General features: G+C 47.6%; 1 protein-coding gene across 1 annotated transcript; it reads left to right on the top strand.

Moving 5' to 3' along the window:
• Positions 1–627: 627 nt before the first annotated feature.
• LOC144261886 (opsin-5-like) lies at positions 628–18,742 on the top strand. The gene is made up of 4 exons (XM_077811458.1): positions 628–700; positions 11,259–11,552; positions 13,878–14,209; positions 18,395–18,742. Exons 1-4 carry the CDS (start codon positions 628–630, stop codon positions 18,740–18,742), a joined length of 1,047 nt encoding a protein of 348 aa, XP_077667584.1.
• The last annotated feature ends 931 nt before the right edge of the window (positions 18,743–19,673 follow it).

Genomic DNA, 19,673 nt, shown 5'->3' with positions numbered 1-19,673 from the left:
TTGCTGCTTCATGCACTGCACAATCCTTGAATTGTGCTCAGACGTTCTATAACCAGCCTCCAGAAGCCCTGCCTGCTGGAGTGGGACTGCGACCCCCATGCACTGCAGCCGTACCCTGCCTCTTGTAACAGGGCAGAGCAAAGAGAAACCTCCTCAGCCCTCTCATCTCCATGCCTCAGACATAAAGCAATAAAAAGCCCCCTGCTCCAGAGCGTCTAGTTCCCTAGAGTTGCTGTTGGATGAGCTGCAATTGCTTTTTGCCCACTGCAGTGCACAGAGAGGGGATTTGCACGGAGAGGTTGCTTGACAAGCCAGAGAGCAGAGCGGGTGTGGGTGGAGGGAGGCTCTGGTAGCCAGTCAGGCTGTGAGTGTGCCGAGCTCTGACACTCCCTAGGGAGGAGAGCTTTCCCCATCTCCACTCTCCTCATCTGCTGCCAGGGAGCACAAGGGAAATGGAGAGATGAGAATGCACAGGGGGGACCCTTCACATTGACTGCACCCCACCTCTCTGCCTGCACCTGTGGACAAATGCCACACACACCATGAGGAAGAGCCTCTTCACCGTCCCTACTAGCATTGCTTTGCCTTTGATTTAAATCTTTACCTACTGTACTTCCACAAGGGGCCATGGAGCAGCAATATCTCTCCAAACTCCACCCCACAGTGGATTACGGAGCAGGAGTGTTTCTTCTGATCATAGGTGAGTTCTCCCTCCTCAGTCACCGATGCTTGTTTAGGGAACAGGAACTGCCAGATTGAATCAGACCCATGGTCCATCTAGTTCAGTGTCCTGTCTCTGACAGTGGCCAGCACCACAAGCTTCAGAGGAAGGTGCAAGAATAGGCAGACGGGATAATCTGCCCTTTATCCCACCCCTGGTCTCATCCTGGTCTCTAATAGTTAGAGATTGGCTTGAGCCCTGATGCGCAATGTTTACTATCCCTTCCAGAATTTGTTGCCCATAATTTTGATAAATTAACTTTTGCCAGCAGAAGGTCTCCTCTGCAGAACCAAGATTGTAAACCACCTGCCTCCATTTCAGCATCCCGGTGCTGGAGTTCTATGGGTCACTTTGATGATCAAAAACAGAGGCAGTTTTGTGGGGGTCTGTACAGAACAGCATCTTTTGTCTGATCCTAGAGTTGCTTAGGGGTATCATTTCTTTTTAAGAACAGCTCTGCTTTAATAGGACAAGCTTGTATAAAAGGGCGAGAGGGTTTTCAAATAGCATGTGAGTTTTATATAGCTGGCTATTTGTGTTTTTGAAGGTAGATTTACAATGAAGTACATGGGTACACCATACATATATACCACACAGAGTGTGGCTTCAGCTCACGATCCTTATTACTTGTGGGTTTCTTGCATGCTTCCGAATAGCATCTTAGTGATCTGTTCATTAAGGCTGGGATTTTCCAAAGAGCCTACGGGTGTTAGGCACCCAACTGTCACTGAATTTCAATAGGATTTGACTGCTTAGCTCCATTAGGCTCGTTGGAAAATCCCAGTCTAAATTCCTAGCCTCAAAATAGGAGAGAGAGGGAAATAGCAAATCAAGGTGTATTTCGGAAATGATAATGTGAAGTGTTACAGAGGAGGGGGAAATATGTTCCCCAGCTGGGGATCTATGGAAAACAAGGAACACTGTGTATTTTTCAGAGGTTGGAAATTTCCCTGACTTCTTCCCCTATAAATACATCACTGCATCTTTTTCATGAACACACTGCTACAGTCTTGCTTTTACAGCTAAAGGGAAGGCATTGTAAATAATGAGAATCTGTTGTTTCCTCTTTTCATTGCTGACTTTAGAGAGCATGTTCACAGTAAAACTTTAGATTAAACTCGTTGCTACAGAACCGTACTTGCTTGAAAAGAAAACAGACCCAATTGTTTGCTCTGGGTATTTTGGGCAGGCTTTAGTGATATTTTGGCAAGAAAAATGACACTAGAGTGTAGCAGTTTGCTAGGTGAAAACATCCTCCAGGAAAGAGGGGACGGCATTGTTACTTTTATCATCCCCTGTGCTCCTCTTAGGCTTTTATAGGAATTTGCAACTTGTAACTATTTTCATCATTAAAATAGCCTGTCCCTTAACAATAGATTCTTAGTTCAGCCTAGGATTTAACTGAGTGAGGTGCTCAGATACTACCCTGATGTGGGTGGAATAAGGACTGATACTGGATTGAATAGAATGTTAGTTAGCTCAGTCTGACACCTTGTGAAACTCCAGTCCAAACAAGGTTAGTTATACTTTTGCACGTGCTAAGCTGGTCCAGTTAAAGCCTGTGCTTCCCTAACAGTTTAGCACATACTAAAAGTACAATTACTTTGCGTGGCTAGAATTTTCAGTGTCATCTAGCTAACTAACACCCCACCCTTAGCTCCTAGTCTAGCCATAGCCATAGTGCAAAGGAACAAACTCTGATGTTAAATCATTATTATGGGCTTGGGAGAAATATGAAGCATGCCATGTGGACATAATGGACACCATGCTACATGGTGTTGAGTAGCATCCAATCTCAAGGGGTGTTGAATGCACTCTGAATAACCCAGGTGGCACTTAGCATAATGACCAATCAGGCCAGCTAGAGTTACCATATTTCAGGTTCCCAAAAAGAGGACACTGCTGGAGTGGGAGGAGCTGGAGGGGGTACCTGCGGTGGGGGTACTCACTGGGGGTGACGGGCAGTGTCACTCCCTTTCATGGTGGCAGGGTGGCTGTTGCAAGCCAAAGATGCTGTCATAAAAATAAAGGGAAGGGTAAACCCCTTTAAATCCCTCCTGGCCAGAGGAAAAACCCTTTCACCTGTAAAGGCTTAAGAAGCTAGGATAACCTCGCTGGCACCTGACCAAAATGACCAATGAGGAGACAAGATACTTTCAAAGCTGGAGGGGGGGAAGAAACAAAGGGTCTCTCTGTCTGTGTGATGCTTTTGCTGGGAACAGAAAAGGAATGGAGTCTTAGAACTTAGTAAGTAATCTAGCTAGATATGCGTTAGATTCTGTTTTGTTTAAATGGCTGATAAAATAAGCTGTGCTGAATGGAATGTAGATTCCTGTTTTTGTGTCTTTTTGTAACTTAAGGTTTTGCTGAGAGGGATTCTCCATGTTTTGAATCTGATTACCCTGTAAGGTATTTACCATCCTGATTTTATAGAGGTGATTCTTTTACTTTTTTTCTTCAATTAAAATTCTTCTTTTAAGAACCTGATTGCTTTTTCATTGTTCTTAAGATCTAAGGGTTTGGGCCTCTGTTCACCTATGCAAATTGGTGAGGATTTTTATCAAGCCTTCCCCAGGAAAGGGGGTGTAGGGTTTGGGGAGGATTTTGGGGGGGAAAGATGTTTCCAAGCGGGCTCTTTCCCAGTTATATATTTGTTAGATGCTTGGTGGTGGCAGCGATAAAGTCCAAGGGCAAAAGATAAAATAGTTTGTACCTTGGGGAAGTTTTAACCTAAGATGGTAAAAGTAAGCTTAGGGGGTTTTCATGCAGGTCCCCACATCTGTACCCTAGAGTTCAGAGTGGGGAAGGAACCTTGACATAGTGGCAGAGTGGTGGGATTGACTTGAAATCATTTTGAGATCAATTTGAGATTTTTTTGAACCAGAAGCACAGATTTTAAAAGTAAATATTTTTTTTCCCTTTGGGCTGCTCGAAAGCAGGTTTTAAGCTGAAAGCAGTTAGTTTTTTTTTTTTCTCTGCTTGGGGGCTAGAGCAGAGACAAAAGGGGATTGTCTTTTGTAAGCTGGAGTTTTCTCTACCTAAAGACAGGGTAGTTAACCTCCTACAGGGAAATTCACAAGTCTTCACAGACCTGAAGTTGTTTTTTACCTAAAAGCAACTAGAGGGGTTTTCTGTCTATTTACCTGGAGACAAAGGTGTTAGGTTTTTTTTTAAGGATTTTTCTGTAGGCTGACAATCACTATCAGAGAATATAGGTATCATATTACAGCACAGCAAAATTTTACAAGCCAAGTTTTTTGTTTGTTTTATTTCTAACTCTCGGGTGTAAAGTTAGTTAAAAACAGAGAGGCAAACATGACAGTGCCAATGGCAGAAACAGCCAAAGAGGCTGCCCACAGGAGAGAAGTGGAGGAAGCGAGAGAGACAGAAAAAAACCAAGAGGCTGCCCAAAGGAGAGCTATGGGGGCAAGGGACAAAGAACTGGAGGTGAAAGAAAAAGAGAAGAAGCATGCACTGGAGATGGAGAAGGCAAAGGCTCAGCAGAATATACCAACAAACCCTAGCAATCCTTCTCCACGTACCACTTCCCATCCCAGAAAGTTCCCCATCTACAAGGCAGGCGATGATACCAAGGCCTTCTTAGAAAATTTTGAAAGAGCCTGCCTTGGGTACAGCATCTCTACAAACCAATACATGGTAGAGCTGAGGCCGCAGCTCAGTGGACCCTTAGGCATTTCAGCCGCCACCTCAGCTAAGGAACACATGAACCAGTACGAACTGTTTAAAACCAAGGCAAGAGTCAGAATGGGGCTAACACCCAAGCATTCCTGTTGGTGGTTCAGAGCCCTAAGGTGGAAACCAGACGTGTCATTTACCCGACATGCCTACCACATTGTGAAACATTGGTATGCCTGGATATCGGGAGCAAGTGTTAAATCTCCAGAAGATTTGCCCTTCCTAATGCAAATGGAGCAGTTCTTAGAGGGTGTTCCTGAGGAAATAGAAAGATACATCCTAGGTGGGAAGCCCAAAACTGTAATTGAGGCAGGAGAGATTGGAGCCAGATTGGTGGAGGTGGCAGAAAAGAAAAAAACTGGTCGCAGTTGGAGCAGATACCAGAAGGGACAACCTCAGACCACACCCTACTACCGGGGGCAGCCCAAGGCCCCAACTACCCCCCAAGGAACCCTCCAGACACCTTATCATCCCGCCACACCGTTCTCCAGCAACCCACCTCGCCCCAGTGACCCCTCAGCTGGACGATGTTTTAAATGTAACGAGCCGGGGCATGTAAAGGCCAACTGCCCAAAGAACCCCAACAGATTACAGTTCATTGCACTGGAATCATACCAGAGGTCCTCAGGCCCAGATACCTCCCAGATACCCTCGGAGTGGAGGGAAACTGTGAGTGTGGGCGGGAAGAAGGTCACCGCGTGGAGGGACACTGGAGCACAAGTGTCTGCTATCCATGTTTCCTTAGTGGACCCCAATTTAATCAACCCAGAGATCCAAGTGACCATTCAACCCTTCAAGTCAATTTGCCTACAGCCAAGTTGCCTGTCCAGTAAAAGGGCTGGTCAGGAACGTGGACTTTTGCAGTCTATGATGATTATCCCATCCCCATGCTGTTGGGGGAAGACTTGGCCAATCATGTGAAGCTAGCCAAGAGGGTGGGAATGGACACCTACAGCCAGGCTAAACAAGCCGTCACGCCTAGCTCTGTTCTGGAAATTTCTACCAGGACCCGGTCAGAGGTGATTGGCCTGGGGTCTGGGTCCATGTCTGCAACAGCAGTAGTGGATCCAGTCCCAGAGACCCAGACAGAGCCAGTCCCAGAACCAGAACTGGCGGAACAACCAGCACCAGACCCATTGCCAGCACTGAATCCAGTACTTGCAACTCCAACACCAGAAGGCCCCAGCAAACCTGAACCGGCAGCAGCCGATAACCCTACACCAGAGGCTCAGCCGGAGCCTGAACCCCAACATAGTGCACCAGCAGAGAGCGGTTCAAAGTCAACGGAAACAGCACCATCCCCTACATCGCTTCCAGAGGGACCAAGCCTAGGTCCACAATCCAATGAGGAACTGATGTCTCCAGCATCAAGGGAACAGTTCCAGACCGAACAGGAAGCAGATGAAAGCCTCCAGAGAGCTTGGACGATGGCCCGGAGCAACCCACTGCCTCTCAGCTCTTCTAATCGATCCAGGTTTGTTGTAGAAAGAGAACTTTTATATAAGGAAACTCTTTCTGGTGGACAGCAGGAAGACTGGCATCCTCAGAGACAGTTGGTGGTTCCAACTAAGTACCGGGTAAAGCTCTTGAGCTTAGCCCACGATCATCCTAGTGGCCATGCTGGGGGTGAACAGGACCAAAGACCGTTTGGGGAGGTCATTCCACTGGGAGGGAATGGGCAAGGATGTCTCTACCTATGTCTGGTCTTGTGAGGTATGCCAAAGAGTGGGAAAACCCCAAGACCAGGTCAAAGCCCCTCTCCAGCCACTCCCCATCCTTGAGGTTCCATTTCAGGGAGTAGCTGTGGATATTCTGGGTCCTTTTCTGAAAAAGACACCCAGAGGGAAGCAGTACATACTGACTTTCATGGATTTTGCCACCCGATGGCCGGAAGCAGTAGCTCTAAGCAACACCAGGGCTAAAAGTGTGTGCCAGGCACTAGCAGACATTTTTGCCAGGGTAGGATGGCCCTCCAACATCCTCACAGATGCAGGAACTAATTTCCTGGCAGGAACTATGGAAAGCCTTTGGGAAACTCATGGGGTAAATCACTTGGTTGCCACTCCTTACCACCATCAAACAAATGGCATGGTGGAGAAGTTTAATGGAACTTTGGGGGCCATGATACATAAATTCGTAAATGAGCACTCCAATGATTGGGACCTAGTGTTGCAGCAGTTGCTCTTTGCCTACAGAGCTGTACCACACCCCAGTTTAGGGTTTTCGCCATTTGAACTTGTATATGGCCGCAAGGTTAAGGGGCCATTACAGTTGGTGAAGCAGCAATGGGAGGGGTTTACACCTTCTCCAGGAACTAACATTCTGGACTTTGTAACCAACCTACAAAATACCCTCCGAACCTCTCTAGCCCTTGCTAAAGAAAACCTACAGGATGCTCAAAAAGAGCAAAAAGCCTGGTATGATAAACATGCCAGAGAGCGTTCCTTTAAAGTAGGGGACCAGGTCATGGTCTTAAAGACGCTCCAGGCCCATAAAATGGAAGTGTCGTGGGAAGGGCCATTCATGGTCCAGGAGCACCTGGGAGCTGTTAATTATCTCATAGCATTCCCCACCTCCAACCGAAAGCCTAAGGTGTACCATATTAATTCTCTAAAGCCCTTTTATTCCAGAGAATTAAAGGTTTGTCAGTTTACAGCCCAGGGAGGAGATGAGGCTGAGGGGCCTGAAGGTGTTTACTATGAAGGGAAAAGTGCTGGTGGCGTGGAAGAGGTGAACCTCTCCATGACCCTTGGGCGTATGCAGCGATAGCAGATCCAGGAGCTGTGCACTAGCTACGCGCTGACGTTCTCAGCCACCCCAGGACTGACTGAATGGGCATACCACTCCATTGACACAGGTAATGCTCACCCAATTAAAGTCCAACCTTACCGGGTGTCTCCTCAAGCTAAAACTGCTATAGAACTGGAGATCCAGGATATGTTACAGATGGGTGTAATCCGCCCCTCTGGCAGTGCATGGGCATCTCCAGGGGTTCTAGTTCCCAAAACAGATGGGGAGATACGTTTTTGCGTGGACTACCGTAAGCTAAATGCTGTAACTCGCCCAGACAACTATCCAATGCCCCGCACAGATGAACTATTAGAGAAACTGGGACGGCCCAGTTCATCTCTACCTTGGACTTAACCAAGGGGTACTGGCAGGTACCGCTAGATGAAACCACCAAGAAAAGGTCAGCCTTCACCACACATGTCAGGCTGTATGAATTTAATGTACTCCCTTTCGGGCTGCGGAAATCACCCGCCACCTTCCAAAGACTTGTAGATGGTCTCCTAGCGGGATTAGGAGAATATGCAGTCGCCTACCTTGACGATGTGGCCACATTTTTGGATTCCTGGACAGAACACCTGGAACATCTACAAAAAGTCTTCGAGCGCATAAGGGAGGCAGGACTAATTGTTAAGGCTTAGAAGTGTCAAATAGGCCTAAACGGGGTGACTTACCTTGGACAACAGGTGGGTCAAGGAACTATCAACCCCCTACAGGCCAAAGTGGATGCTATCCAAAAGTGGTCTGTCCCAAAATCAAAGAAACAGGTCCAATCCTTCTTAGGCTTGGCCGGATATTACAGGTGATTTGTACCACAATACAGCCAAATCGCCGCCCCACTGACAGACCTAACCAAAAAGAAACAGCCAAATGCCGTTTAGCGGACCGAAGAGTGTCAGAAGACCTTTAACCAGCTTAAAGTGACACTCATGTCTGACCCTGTGCTAAGGGCCCCAGACTTTGACAAACCATTCCTAGTAACCACAGATGCGTCCAAGCGTGGTGTGGGAACAGTTTTAATGCAGGAAGGACCTGATCAAGAATTCCACCCTGCAGTGTTTCTCAGCAAGAAGATGTCTGAGAGGGAAAGCAACTGGTCAGTCAGTTTTCAGAGTAACAGCCGTGTTAGTCTGTATTTGCAAAAAGAAAAGGAGTACTTGTGGCACCTTAGAGACTAACCAATTTATTTGAGCATAAGCTGTAGCTCACGAAAGCTTATGCTCAAATAAATTGGTTAGTCTCTAAGGTGCCACAAGTACTCCTTTGGTCAGTCAGTGAAAAAGAATGTTATGCCATTGGCTACGCTCTGGAAAAGCTACACCCATATGTTTGGGGACGGTGTTTCCATCTGCAAACAGACTATGCTGCGCTACAGTGGCTTCATACCGCCACGGGAAATAACAAAAAACTTATTCAGTGGAGTTTAGCTCTCCAAGACTTTGATTTAGACATCCAACACATCTCAAGAGCTTCTAACAAAGTGGCTGATGCACTCTCCCGTGAAAGTTTCCCAGAATCAACTGGTTAAAATCGTCTTTGAGATGTGGAAAATATTGTTAGTCTTTATATACTTGGTAGTATATTCAGAGGTGCATGTGTCTTATTAACTCTGTTTTCCCCTAGAGCTCCAGGAAGAAATCACAGTCAGCGTTTCACCCTATCTGTGATTTGGGAGGCGTGTCATAAAAATAAAGGGAAGGGTAAACCCCTTTAAATCCCTCCTGGCCAGAGGAAAAACCCTTTCACCTGTAAAGGCTTAAGAAGCTAGGATAACCTCGCTGGCACCTGACCAAAATGACCAATGAGGAGACAAGATACTTTCAAAGCTGGGGGAGGGGAGAAACAAAGGGTCTCTCTGTCTGTGTGATGCTTTTGCCGGGAACAGAACAGGAATGGAGTCTTAGAACTTAGTAAGTAATCTAGCTAGATATGCATTAGATTCTGTTTTGTTTAAATGGCTGATAAAATAAGCTGTGCTGAATGGAATGTAGATTCCTGTTTTTGTGTCTTTTTGTAACTTAAGGTTTTGCTGAGAGGGATTCTCCATGTTTTGAATCTGATTACCCTGTAAGGTATTTACCATCCTGATTTTACAGAGGTGATTCTTTTACTTTTTTCCTTCAATTAAAATTCTTCTTTTAAGAACCTGATTGCTTTTTCGTTGTTCTTAAGATCTAAGGGTTTGGGTCTCTGTTCACCTATGCAAATTGGTGAGGATCTTTATCAAGCCTTCCCCAGGAAAGGGGGTGTAGGGTTTGGGGAGGATTTTGGGGGGAAAGACGTTTCCAAGCGGGCTCTTTCCCAGTTATATATTTGTTAGACGCTTGGTGGTAGCAGCGATAAAGTCCAAGGGCAAAAGGTAAAATAGTTTGTACCTTGGGGAAGTTTTAACCAAGCTGGTAAAAGTAAGCTTAGGGGGTTTTCATGCAGGTCCCCACATCTGTACCCTAGAGTTCAGAGTGGGGAAGGAACCTTGACAGATGCAATGACAGACGTTAGTCAGCACCTCCCTGCGGGACCCCCTCCTGAGGGCTGAGAGCTGGGTGGGTGGGATCCAGCAGCTGTGGCTTACAGGAGAAAGGACCAATCAGCTGCAGATGCAGGGGAGGGACCAATTGGGAAGTGGACCAATCAGGGCTCTTTTGGAACGGCAGATTGTCTGCTCTGCAAAAACTGGGGACATTTCCTGTTATTTTAAAAATACCGCTGGACAGAGAAAGGAGGCTCAAAAAAGAGACGTATGGTAACCCTGACTCAGAGCCCAGTCCTGCAACTCTGCATGTAGAGGCCTGGGAATGTTGGGTCCTGAGTTCAGAAAAGAGAACTTTCTGATGATGTCAGCAGAGCTATTAAAGCTTCAGAAAGGAAGTTTATTCAGCGGAGATTTTCACTAAAAGAAGCATTGCAAAAACTGAAGAGTCTTATTAGGTGAAGGGTCAAATTCTGCTCTTTCTTCAGTAAGGTCACAGAATAAAGCAAACGTCTGGCCCCAAAATCACTGTGTTTTGAACATCACAGGCCCGATTCATTGGTATGTCTTGGCAGCTTTGGGTGGCTCCAGCAAGGACCAATGAAGCCAGGTTTGTGGCTGCTTTGCACTGCAAGAGCTGTGCAAATAAGCCAGACCATATCAGGGAATCTGGCCCTGTATATTTTAAGCCAGGTGCATTTCTGTGCACTAGTTGTTTAGTTTTTTAAGATATCACACAAATCATATACAGATGGATCAGCACAGATCCTCTAGGCAAAAACAGTGCTTCTAGGTACCACAGGAAGGTCTGGGTTTGACTCTTAGTTCATTCTCGCTGCTTTTACACCGACTCTAACAGACTGACACCACCCGAGAGAAGAGACGCAGCTGCAGGCAGGTCCCAGTAAGGACTGGGGGCAAAACAAAATGCCAGGTGCCTGGCTGCAGCAAAACAATGAGTGCCATGATCAATTCTGCAGCATCCTTCACTAACAATGTCTGTTCAAGTCAGCTGCAGGGACTGACCCTGGGTCCGCCTGCACAATTATGAGGATAAATGCATTCAAGACTGTGAAGGGCTTTGAGATCTACTGATGAAAAGCTCTACATAAGAGCTAAGTATTATTATTACTACCACATGAACTTGATGACCAGGCCTGGCAGCTTACAGTAGCAGATGCAACCCTCTATGTTGTCTAGCCACTAGAGGGAGCAAAGAGCCACATCGTTAGCCAAACGCCTCCAAGTCTCCCAGCGACCTTAGTTCTGTGTCTGCAGGGACGTCCTTTCAGAAAAGTTCTTGTGGGGAAAGCACAGTCATGTCAGCATCTAGAATATTATATGTGATTATTTTCATATCCTGCAAAGTCTGTGGAGGAGGGAGGGGTGAAAAGCGGAAAGACATAATGGAGAATATAGACCTATGAAAAGTCAATGGAGCAAACCAAGGTTTTGGGGGAGGGCAACTGCCCTCTTACAAATGACTGGCACTAGTTGTGTCTTTCACAGCATCAAGCATATTACTGGCATGTCAACAAATACATCGATAATTATTACTATCTACACTGTTTTATCCCCTCTCAGGGATCCTGACGATTCTGGGGAATTCAGCAGTCCTTGTTACCGCAGTGAAACGCTCTTCCCATCTCAAGTCCCCCGAGCTGCTTATAATAAATTTAGCCGTAACGGATCTTGGAATGGCCATCAGCATGTACCCGCTGGCCATTGCCTCAGCATGGAACCATGCTTGGCTGGGAGGAGATGCGTCCTGTATATATTACGCCCTGATGGGTTTCCTCTTCGGCGTCTCCAGCATGATGACCTTGTGTATGATGGCTGTGATCCGGTTCCTTGTAACCAACTCATCCACATCTAATAGTAAGTAATAAAATACAACACTGAAGAGTGTCAAGGCTGGGTCATAGGCAGCCAGACTAGGGTGACCAGATGTCCCGATTTTATAGGGACAGTCCCAATTATAGGGGCTTTTTCTTATATAGGCACCTATTACCCCCCATCCCCTGTCCCGATTTTTTACACTTGCTATCTGGTCACCCTAAGCCAGACCTAGTGGTCAGAGCTGGAGTCCACAGTCAAGATTTGAGAGTCAGCTGGGTCAGGATACTGGGAGATCAAAGGCAGGAGACAAACTTGGGATCAGAACCATGAGTTGGTAACCAGAGTCAGGCTGGGTCAGGAGACCTGGGGGGCAGAGACAGGAGTCAAACCGGAGATCAGATGTGAGGAGCCAAGCCAGGTTGGGATGCCAGGAAGTCAGGCTGTGGGAGACGCAGGAGGAGGAGGCAGCACAAGGTGCACAGTCCAGGACAGGGTGAAACCGGTTGTTCAGACAGCTTCCTATTCCTGTTGCTGGCTTAAATAGGGTAGGCAGGCCAATTGGCTGCTTTGGGACTCTGCCAATAGGACCTCAGGGTCAGAGCTTCCAACTGTGGCAGGACTTCATAGGTCCTGGGGTCAGCAGTTGTCAGCAAGCTGCCAAGTGGAGGGCTGACGCATGGCTGCTCCTGTGGACCTGGGTCATGACGAGTCATCTGGGGACCACAATAGTAGAACATTGGACTGTTATGTTGAGAGAGCCAGTTTCAGGTCAGAGGTGGCTCCCAGTTCATCTTGCTGGCTTCTGAGGATCCTTTCCTTAGGCGCCTAATGCAGGACTGTGGATTACATTAGGCTGCTTGGTACATAGGAGCTAGGAACTGCATCACCCCAGTACCTTTGTGGATATGGCCCTAAGTCTCTGTTCCTCAGTTCTCCATATGTAAATGCAGGTGGTTCCTTCCTCCCATCCTTTATCTGTCTCGTCCATTTAGGCTGTAATTTCTCTCGCTAAGTACATGTACAGCACCTTGGACAAGGGGGCCTCTAGGTGCTGCTGTAATACACATAATGCCATAGTGATGGATTTCAGACCAGAATTTGGTGCTTATCTGTCCTGAAATTCAGACTCTTTTAAGGTTTGTCTATCCCTGTTCCTTGGTGACCTGTTAGGATCCCCACTCGTTGTGTGGGTGGAAGCTGGGCATTTCATTAAAGTGATATCTTTGAGGTCCCTGAAGGAAGAGTGTAGCAGAAGCCACTCAGAACTATAAGCAATATGATAGCCCCTCTACAGCAGGCTACTGACAGCTGTTTCCAAGTAGGCTGCACTTCATTATCTTAAAAGTTGTGTTGTCAGCTGCTTTTAGGGGGAAATGAGTAAAGAAACCATATGGTAGAGGCGGCGACTTGGCTTCAGAACAGAAGAGACAGACAATAGCCTCTGGGGTGCGGGGAAGCAGAGTGAGTCCACCACGACATGTGCCCTATTAACTAGAATGAGTTGGTTCAACCGAGCATCACTTAACAAGTAACATTAGGAAAGCACCAATGAGAGACAAAGGCCTAGTTCCTGGCATTGCTACGGCTACTTTGCATTGGCCTGGATTTCCTGGCTACAGGGGAACTGGGCTGGTCGGAACCTGCTTCCTGACTCATGCACCCCTTACCTGCAAAGATCTGGCTGGGAGAAAGGGGTAAAACCAGAATGCTGCACTCTGGCGATCCTGGGCTGCTGGAATGGCCCCTTGTAGGCTGGTATGATTCCAGAGCAGCAGCCCTGCAGCTGCTCTTAGTTATTCCAGGGACTAGCCTGGCACTCAGGGTACATCTACACTGTGATAAAAGACCTTAGGCATCACTGCAGCTGGCCCGGGTAAGCTGATTTGGGATCACAGGGCTCTAAAATTGCAGTGTAGATGTTTGGGCTCAGGCTGGAGCCTGGGCTCTGAGACCCTCCCCACTACATTGCAATGTTCAGCTCTGTGGCCTGAGCCCGAGTCAGCTGACCCGGGCTCAGAGACTTGGTGCTGCGGATATTTTATCAGAGCATCGATGTACCCGCAGTGAGCCAACGATCAGGGAGCTTCAGCGATAGCTCAGCCACCTTCGCAGCACCATTCCCCGGCTGCACTGGATGGGAAAAGGCCAGTTTGAGGCTCTGGCACAGAGGGCTGTGAAAGCCAGGACACCTCCATTGACTTCCGCTGTGGTTGGCACGGTGCAGCAACACTGATACATCAGAGGGCAAACAGAGGGCACTGCCCAATGGGTCCCACGGAGCAAATCTTTCATTCCTTTAAACTAGCCCTGAAATCATGGGGTTGACGTGAGATTCAGATGGACTTGCTGTTCCTTTTCTTCCAGGCAATACAATCAACAAGAACGCCGTTTGCATTTTGATTGCGTTCATCTGGCTGGGCTCGCTGCTCTGGGCCATTCTGCCTTTGCTGGGTTGGGGTTATTATGGCCCCGAACCGTTCGGCATCTCCTGCACGATAGCGTGGAGCGAATTCCACAACTCCGCCAACGGCTTCTCTTTCATCCTGAGCATGTTCATTCTGTGCACACTCCTGCCTGCGCTGACCATCCTCAGCTGTTACTTGGGCATAGCGTGGAAGGTTCGCAAAGCATATCAGGAGATACAGAACTCTGACAGGATCCCTAATGCGGCAAAGCTGGAAAGGAGGCTGACACTGGTGAGTTACCTGAAGAGCCAGAACAGGTCAAAGCAAGCAGGGGCCCTGTGTGATGTGACCCTTGCAGGAACCCATCTAGCCCCCTTCACACTCAGCGAGTGGGACTCTCTTGCCCACCTTATTTTGCACCTATCTGAGGATCTGTGGCATTTCTCCAATCTGATCCAGCCAGGCTGTTTTTCATGGGTGGCGCATGAACCCCCCTATTCGGGGAGGCTAGCCCCTGGCCCTGCCCCTTCTGCCTGAGACCCCTTCCATTCCACCCCCTTTTCCTGCCGGAACCCCGAGCTTCCCACAGCGGCCAGAGGAGCTCCGTCCCAGCCGCCCTGAGCCCCAGCCCGCCGGCCGGCCCAAGTCCCAGCCCTCCAACCCCAGCCCCCTCAGCTAGCCCAGTCTAGGCCCTGCTGGCTTTGAGGGAGAGACTGAGGGAGGGTGGGAAGACCAGCAGCATGGGCGGGACCACAGGGGAAGAACGGGCTGCGGAAGGGGGGCCTCAGGGCGGACCCATAACTTGGCTGTTAGGGAAGGCTTAGCCTCCCCTGGCCTACTATACCTGTCACCCACGCTGTTTTTATAAGAGACTCAGAGTATCTGAGAGCTTCTGATGACTCCTTTCTGTGGCCTAAGAAGCCATAAAGAATTGAGTACAACTTTCCAAGCCCCTAAGGACTCCTCCCGCATCAGCTCCAGACAAGCTGACAGGTGCACAGCTCGTACCTTTTAACCAGTGCGAAAGACCCGGAGCGCCGCCGGGTGAGTAAAAGCACCGGAGCGGGTGGCGCCTTTTCTTTGGATCGCTCCCCCTGTTCCTTCAACAGGGGGAAATTTAAAAGGCGCCAAGACATTGACAAGGCGCCACTTGTGCAGCGGCTGCTGCCCTGCTCCCCCGCAGCTATGCTACTGCCAGCTTTAATTCCCACCTCTGTCTGACGCGGAGAAAGGGTTTGTGCTTGCGTCTCCCACATGTCAGGAGAGTGCTGTAGCCACTGGGCTGTGGGTTAATGTACACTGTCAAAAAGCTGCTCTCCTCCAGAGGAAAGGTGGGCAAAGTGATAGTTTTGCCTGCTACACAAGCATACGGTGTGGTTTAACTGTTGTAGCCATGCCATGTCTCCAATGGAAAATAGGGGTTTGATACAGAATTTGGGTGAAGTTCTTTAGCCTGTGCTCTGCAGCAGGTCAGACTAGGTGATCACAGTGGCCCCTTCTGGCCTTGAAATCCATGAATTCATGTTGGAAAGTGCTTTGAAAACCGCGGATGAACCCTAGCATGGAAGGGCTGAATGTTATTTTGTAAGATTAGGGAACAAAACATTAAGTTTTCCAACGTAAAGGACTCTCCAATTCAAAGAACTTTTATTTCCTCAACTTTCACCTGCTGGTGCATAGTGTAATTTGTCATTATTTTATTCACTTGTATGCTACAGTAAACAGAAGTGCCTAGCCCAGTTTCTGAGTACCCTTTGAGAAACTACATATAATAAAATAAGGAGGCTCTAGCAATTACCCCAGGATAACACTACCCCAGAAGCAACAATAGCCAAGATTAATTTAAGGCCCAGATCCTCAAAGGCACCTAATTTCCACTGATTGGGAGTTAGGTGCCTAAATACCTTTGAGGATCTGGGCCTAAGAGAGGTACAAGGTTAGACATGTCAGTGTTGTCAATTCTTGCAATTTTATTGCAAGTCTCACAGTATTTGGTGTTTTTCTTAAAGTTCCAGCTCCTGGAGTTATGGAGTGATTACCTGAGAATCTCAGCTTTTATTTAAAAGAAAAGTTTCTAGCCTCATGGTTGCAGAGAAAAAGCTGGAAAAGGTGACCCATAAAGGCTCAAGAATTAGAAGGCAAATAGAGAACCCTGAATGTGTTGTTTAGTTTTTTTTAAAATTTTCAAGCTTGTAAAGCTGTTCTACTGATTTTAGGGACCTGACTCATGAACTTTTAATACTCGAGGCTGGCAGTTATAGGAGCCTAGAGTTAATGAGCACAGATGAGAGCTCATCACTTTTGAAAAATCAAGCCACTTATTAGGAGCCTTAAAAAACAGCTAATCAGGTTCCTATTTATTTAAAATCTTGGCCAAATTTAATAAACATCACTACCCAAATCACCTCCAGAACTGCCCCCCCTTCTAACCATCCTTCAGCCTCACCCATCTCCTAAGTCCCTAGAGACCAGGGAGACAGCTGGGTCTAGCAGCACACCTGGACCACTAGCGAACCTGACCTGGACATGGAGCAATAGGAAAAGCAAATTCTAAAGGTTCAGGCCCTAATAGGGCATACCCTTCTAGTTGCCCTGACCCTCTGCTACCCTCTGCTGACTGCAGCTGTGGCAGCCTCTCATGAGGAGAGATGTAGTCTTCTAGATAGTAATTGCTGTATTAGAAAGAAGTGATAAAAGCACTGATGCCTAATTACTCTTTGGAGAAAGTCATTACTGTGTGATTCCACCCCATAGTTCTACAAATTTACATAATTTGTTCTCCCCATCCCCAACCTTGGTCAGCAAGGGTTGTTGAGTCTCCAGCTGCATTCATTTCTTGGCCTCAGCTGAGATGGCGACCAAGGCAAATCAATTCGTGCCATTCCAAAGTGCTGGGTTTTGTGATGGGGATGCTTGTCAGCATTCATCAATTCAGAAAGGAGACCTTGTAGTTAGGTCCATAGGGGTTTGATTTATGCTCTGATAAATGATGACACTCTGATCATGCCCTACCACTGGTAAGACCCAGCTGGCCTCCCATCCCAGGGGTAGGTGGTGCATGATAGACACACTCATGCATTGTGCGTGACTCACCGATCAGTGCACGCTCCCACCCGAGCAGGGCAGGCTCTGTTCCTCCGGTGCCTGCTGCTGACAGCCAATCTGGCATTGCGGGAGTTTGTTTCTTCTTGTGGCTTGGCCCTCCAGCCAGGTCAAGTTCAGTCCCCTTCTGGGGGAACAGAGTCCCACAAACAATGGTTGATGATGACCTCAGGCCAGGTTTTCAGCCCCCCATGAGCTCAGTGGACCCTCCATCCCTTATCTCTGGGCTTTTAATAGTTCTTACACTCACTGGGGGCTTTCACAACACTCTCCTTGGTGGCCAGCAGAGGAACCCAGGCCCACCCTGTCCTCTGGGTTCCATGTCGGGGACCCTGTAGCAAGCAGCTAAGGTTTGCTCCCTCAAGCTCCTTGCTGCTTCCCTGTACCCATTCGCTGCCTTGTCCTGTCCCTCAGCCTTTTTCCCCAGCTCTCTTCAGAGTCTGTTCAGACGCTTATATCAAGCAACTCCTCCCAGGCCTTTCTCCCTGCAGGGCCGCTTCCTGTCTTTCTATCAAGGCTCACCACAGGGCCTTGCTCTATCCCTCTCAGTATCTCGCCTGGCCTTTTACCAGAATTCCCCCAAACCTTCTCCCCTCAGGCCTGCTGGCCTCTCTTTTACTCCCCTGAAGTCCTTCCTCTCTATTAGCCACCCCAGCTCCTTCCCAGCTGGGTCAAATCCTAAATTAGGCCTGGCCCACACTCCAGGTGCAACTAACACACTCTTTGCTGGAGTGGTGTACACACCCCATCACAGGAGTGCAATGATTACCAGAAGGTGTCCTGCCTCAGGATCAGAGCCATGATTCATTAATTTGTTCTATTCATGTAACTAACACTGTGGACAGACATCCAGAGAGCACTTGGGTCCACATTGGTTTCAACAGCATGACTACACTGCCATGAATTATATACCTCATGTACTATGCTGCCCGTTAGACCTACATTATACAGCAATGCCCCTGATTTATGCTTGTATAAAAGTCTCTCCAGTCATGCTGAAATGGGTTTAAACCATGTTAAGGTATCATTTTGAGTAGGGTTCTGCCTTGTAGCCCTACAGTATTTTTCATGGACATAGAGACCGGATGGTGCTGAGTAAGGCTGGTCAAAAATTTTCCATCAAAGCTTTTTTATGACAAAATTGAGGTTTTGACTAAACAAAGTTGTTCATTAAAAAGTGTTTTCTCTGTATGGAATACTGAAATATTTTGAGTCAGCAGTTCCTCACGAGAGTTGTAGTTCAGGGCCCTTATACTTCCATTTGCCGCCATGGTCCACACTCTCTGGCCATACTATACCTCCTGTGACGTACCACAGCCAGGGAAGGGGAAAAGCGGTGTTAGCTGAGGACTGAACACACTGTGCCTTTTTCAGATGGCTGTGTTTGTCAGCGTCGGATTCCTCGGTGCCTGGACACCCTACACAGCAGTCAGCTTCTGGTCAATCTTTAACTCCAGCAAATCTCTACATCCTGTCATTACGCTACTGCCGTGTCTGTTTGCCAAGTCTTCAACAGCTTATAACCCTTTCATTTACTACGTCTTCAGCAAAACTTTCCGGCGTGAAATTAAGCAAATGAAGTGTTGCTGTGGCTGGCGAGCTCACTTCTTTAACACAGAGAACTCAATCGAAAACCCCATGTCGATGATGTGGATGGGTAGAGAAAACGCATGTGTTTGTCCAACTGCAAAGGCGAACAACGGGGAGGCCTCAACCCAATGAGCAGCAGAGCTGGCTTTACAAACACAGCAGAAAAGCCTGCTTCATCCTGTATTATAGGGAATCAGTACAGGAGGGCCGTCATGATGTCTGTTATGATAAATTGCTGTCGTAAATTGAGTGACATGTTGTGAAGAACTATGATTTATTTTTAAAGTTAAGCAGCAAGGAAAGAGGTGTTTTGAAGGACTTTCACTTCATGAAAATTAAAATATCAGTGGATTCCTCTCTGCCCTAAACCAAACGAAACCAGCTTTAGCTTAACTACTGTGGAAGAATAAGTACTGTGCTTGAAAGAGGATTTACTGGTTTTTATTTTTTTCCTTATGCTTTTGACTTTATGCTGGAATCTCTGTGCAGCTCATGATGGTGCCTCAAGAGAAAACAACTGATAATACTGGAAGTTGACACCCCGCTGCCCCAAATTAGATGCTTTTAAACAAAGAAGAAGGAGAATATGCCACTTCCCCAGCAATAAGAAAGGACGAACATAGCGGAACCGAGAACACTCATCAGCTGGAAGAGAGAGCTACAGGATGCAGCAACTGCTTGCAAAATGGCCATTTTAGGGCTACAGTGGCTTGCCTCTGCCAAATTTAAAGGGCCAGTCTCCAGAAAGGCACGTCAGGGCAAGGATTCTTTAAGAGGGCGGGTCTAGACTGAGGCAGCTCAGTAGGAATGAGGCAGTCTTAGAGAAAGGGTCTGCTGCTGCAGAACACAAAAAGATGTGAACAGTGAAATCATCTTTTAGGATAAGGAAGCACACAGGATACTATTTGTCAAAGAATGACCATTCCTTTGACACCGGTGCCTGTGGTGTTCCTCCCAGAGTGGAACCGAGTGGTGAGCAGAAGCAACGCAGCTCTGACAGTGAAATGACTCAATTTTGAGTGGAAGTCCTGTGATACCCAGCAGGGGGTGCAAGGTCACTGTC

The sequence above is a fragment of the Eretmochelys imbricata genome, chromosome 3, assembly GCF_965152235.1.
Source record: "Eretmochelys imbricata isolate rEreImb1 chromosome 3, rEreImb1.hap1, whole genome shotgun sequence".
NCBI classification, from domain to species: Eukaryota; Metazoa; Chordata; order Testudines; family Cheloniidae; genus Eretmochelys; species Eretmochelys imbricata.
Note: the sequence above shows the minus strand (reverse complement) of the source record. Positions and strands in the feature narration are given on the sequence as shown.

Excerpts from the sequence above, each read along its gene's own strand:
- LOC144261886 (XM_077811458.1), top strand. The coding sequence starts at position 628 with ATGGAGCAGCAATATCTCTCCAAACTCCACCCCACAGTGGATTACGGA. Across the intron at positions 701-11,258 it reads AGTGTTTCTTCTGATCATAG|GGATCCTGACGATTCTGGGG; the intron begins GTGAGTTCTCCC and ends ATCCCCTCTCAG. Across the intron at positions 11,553-13,877 it reads CAACTCATCCACATCTAATA|GCAATACAATCAACAAGAAC; the intron begins GTAAGTAATAAA and ends CTTTTCTTCCAG.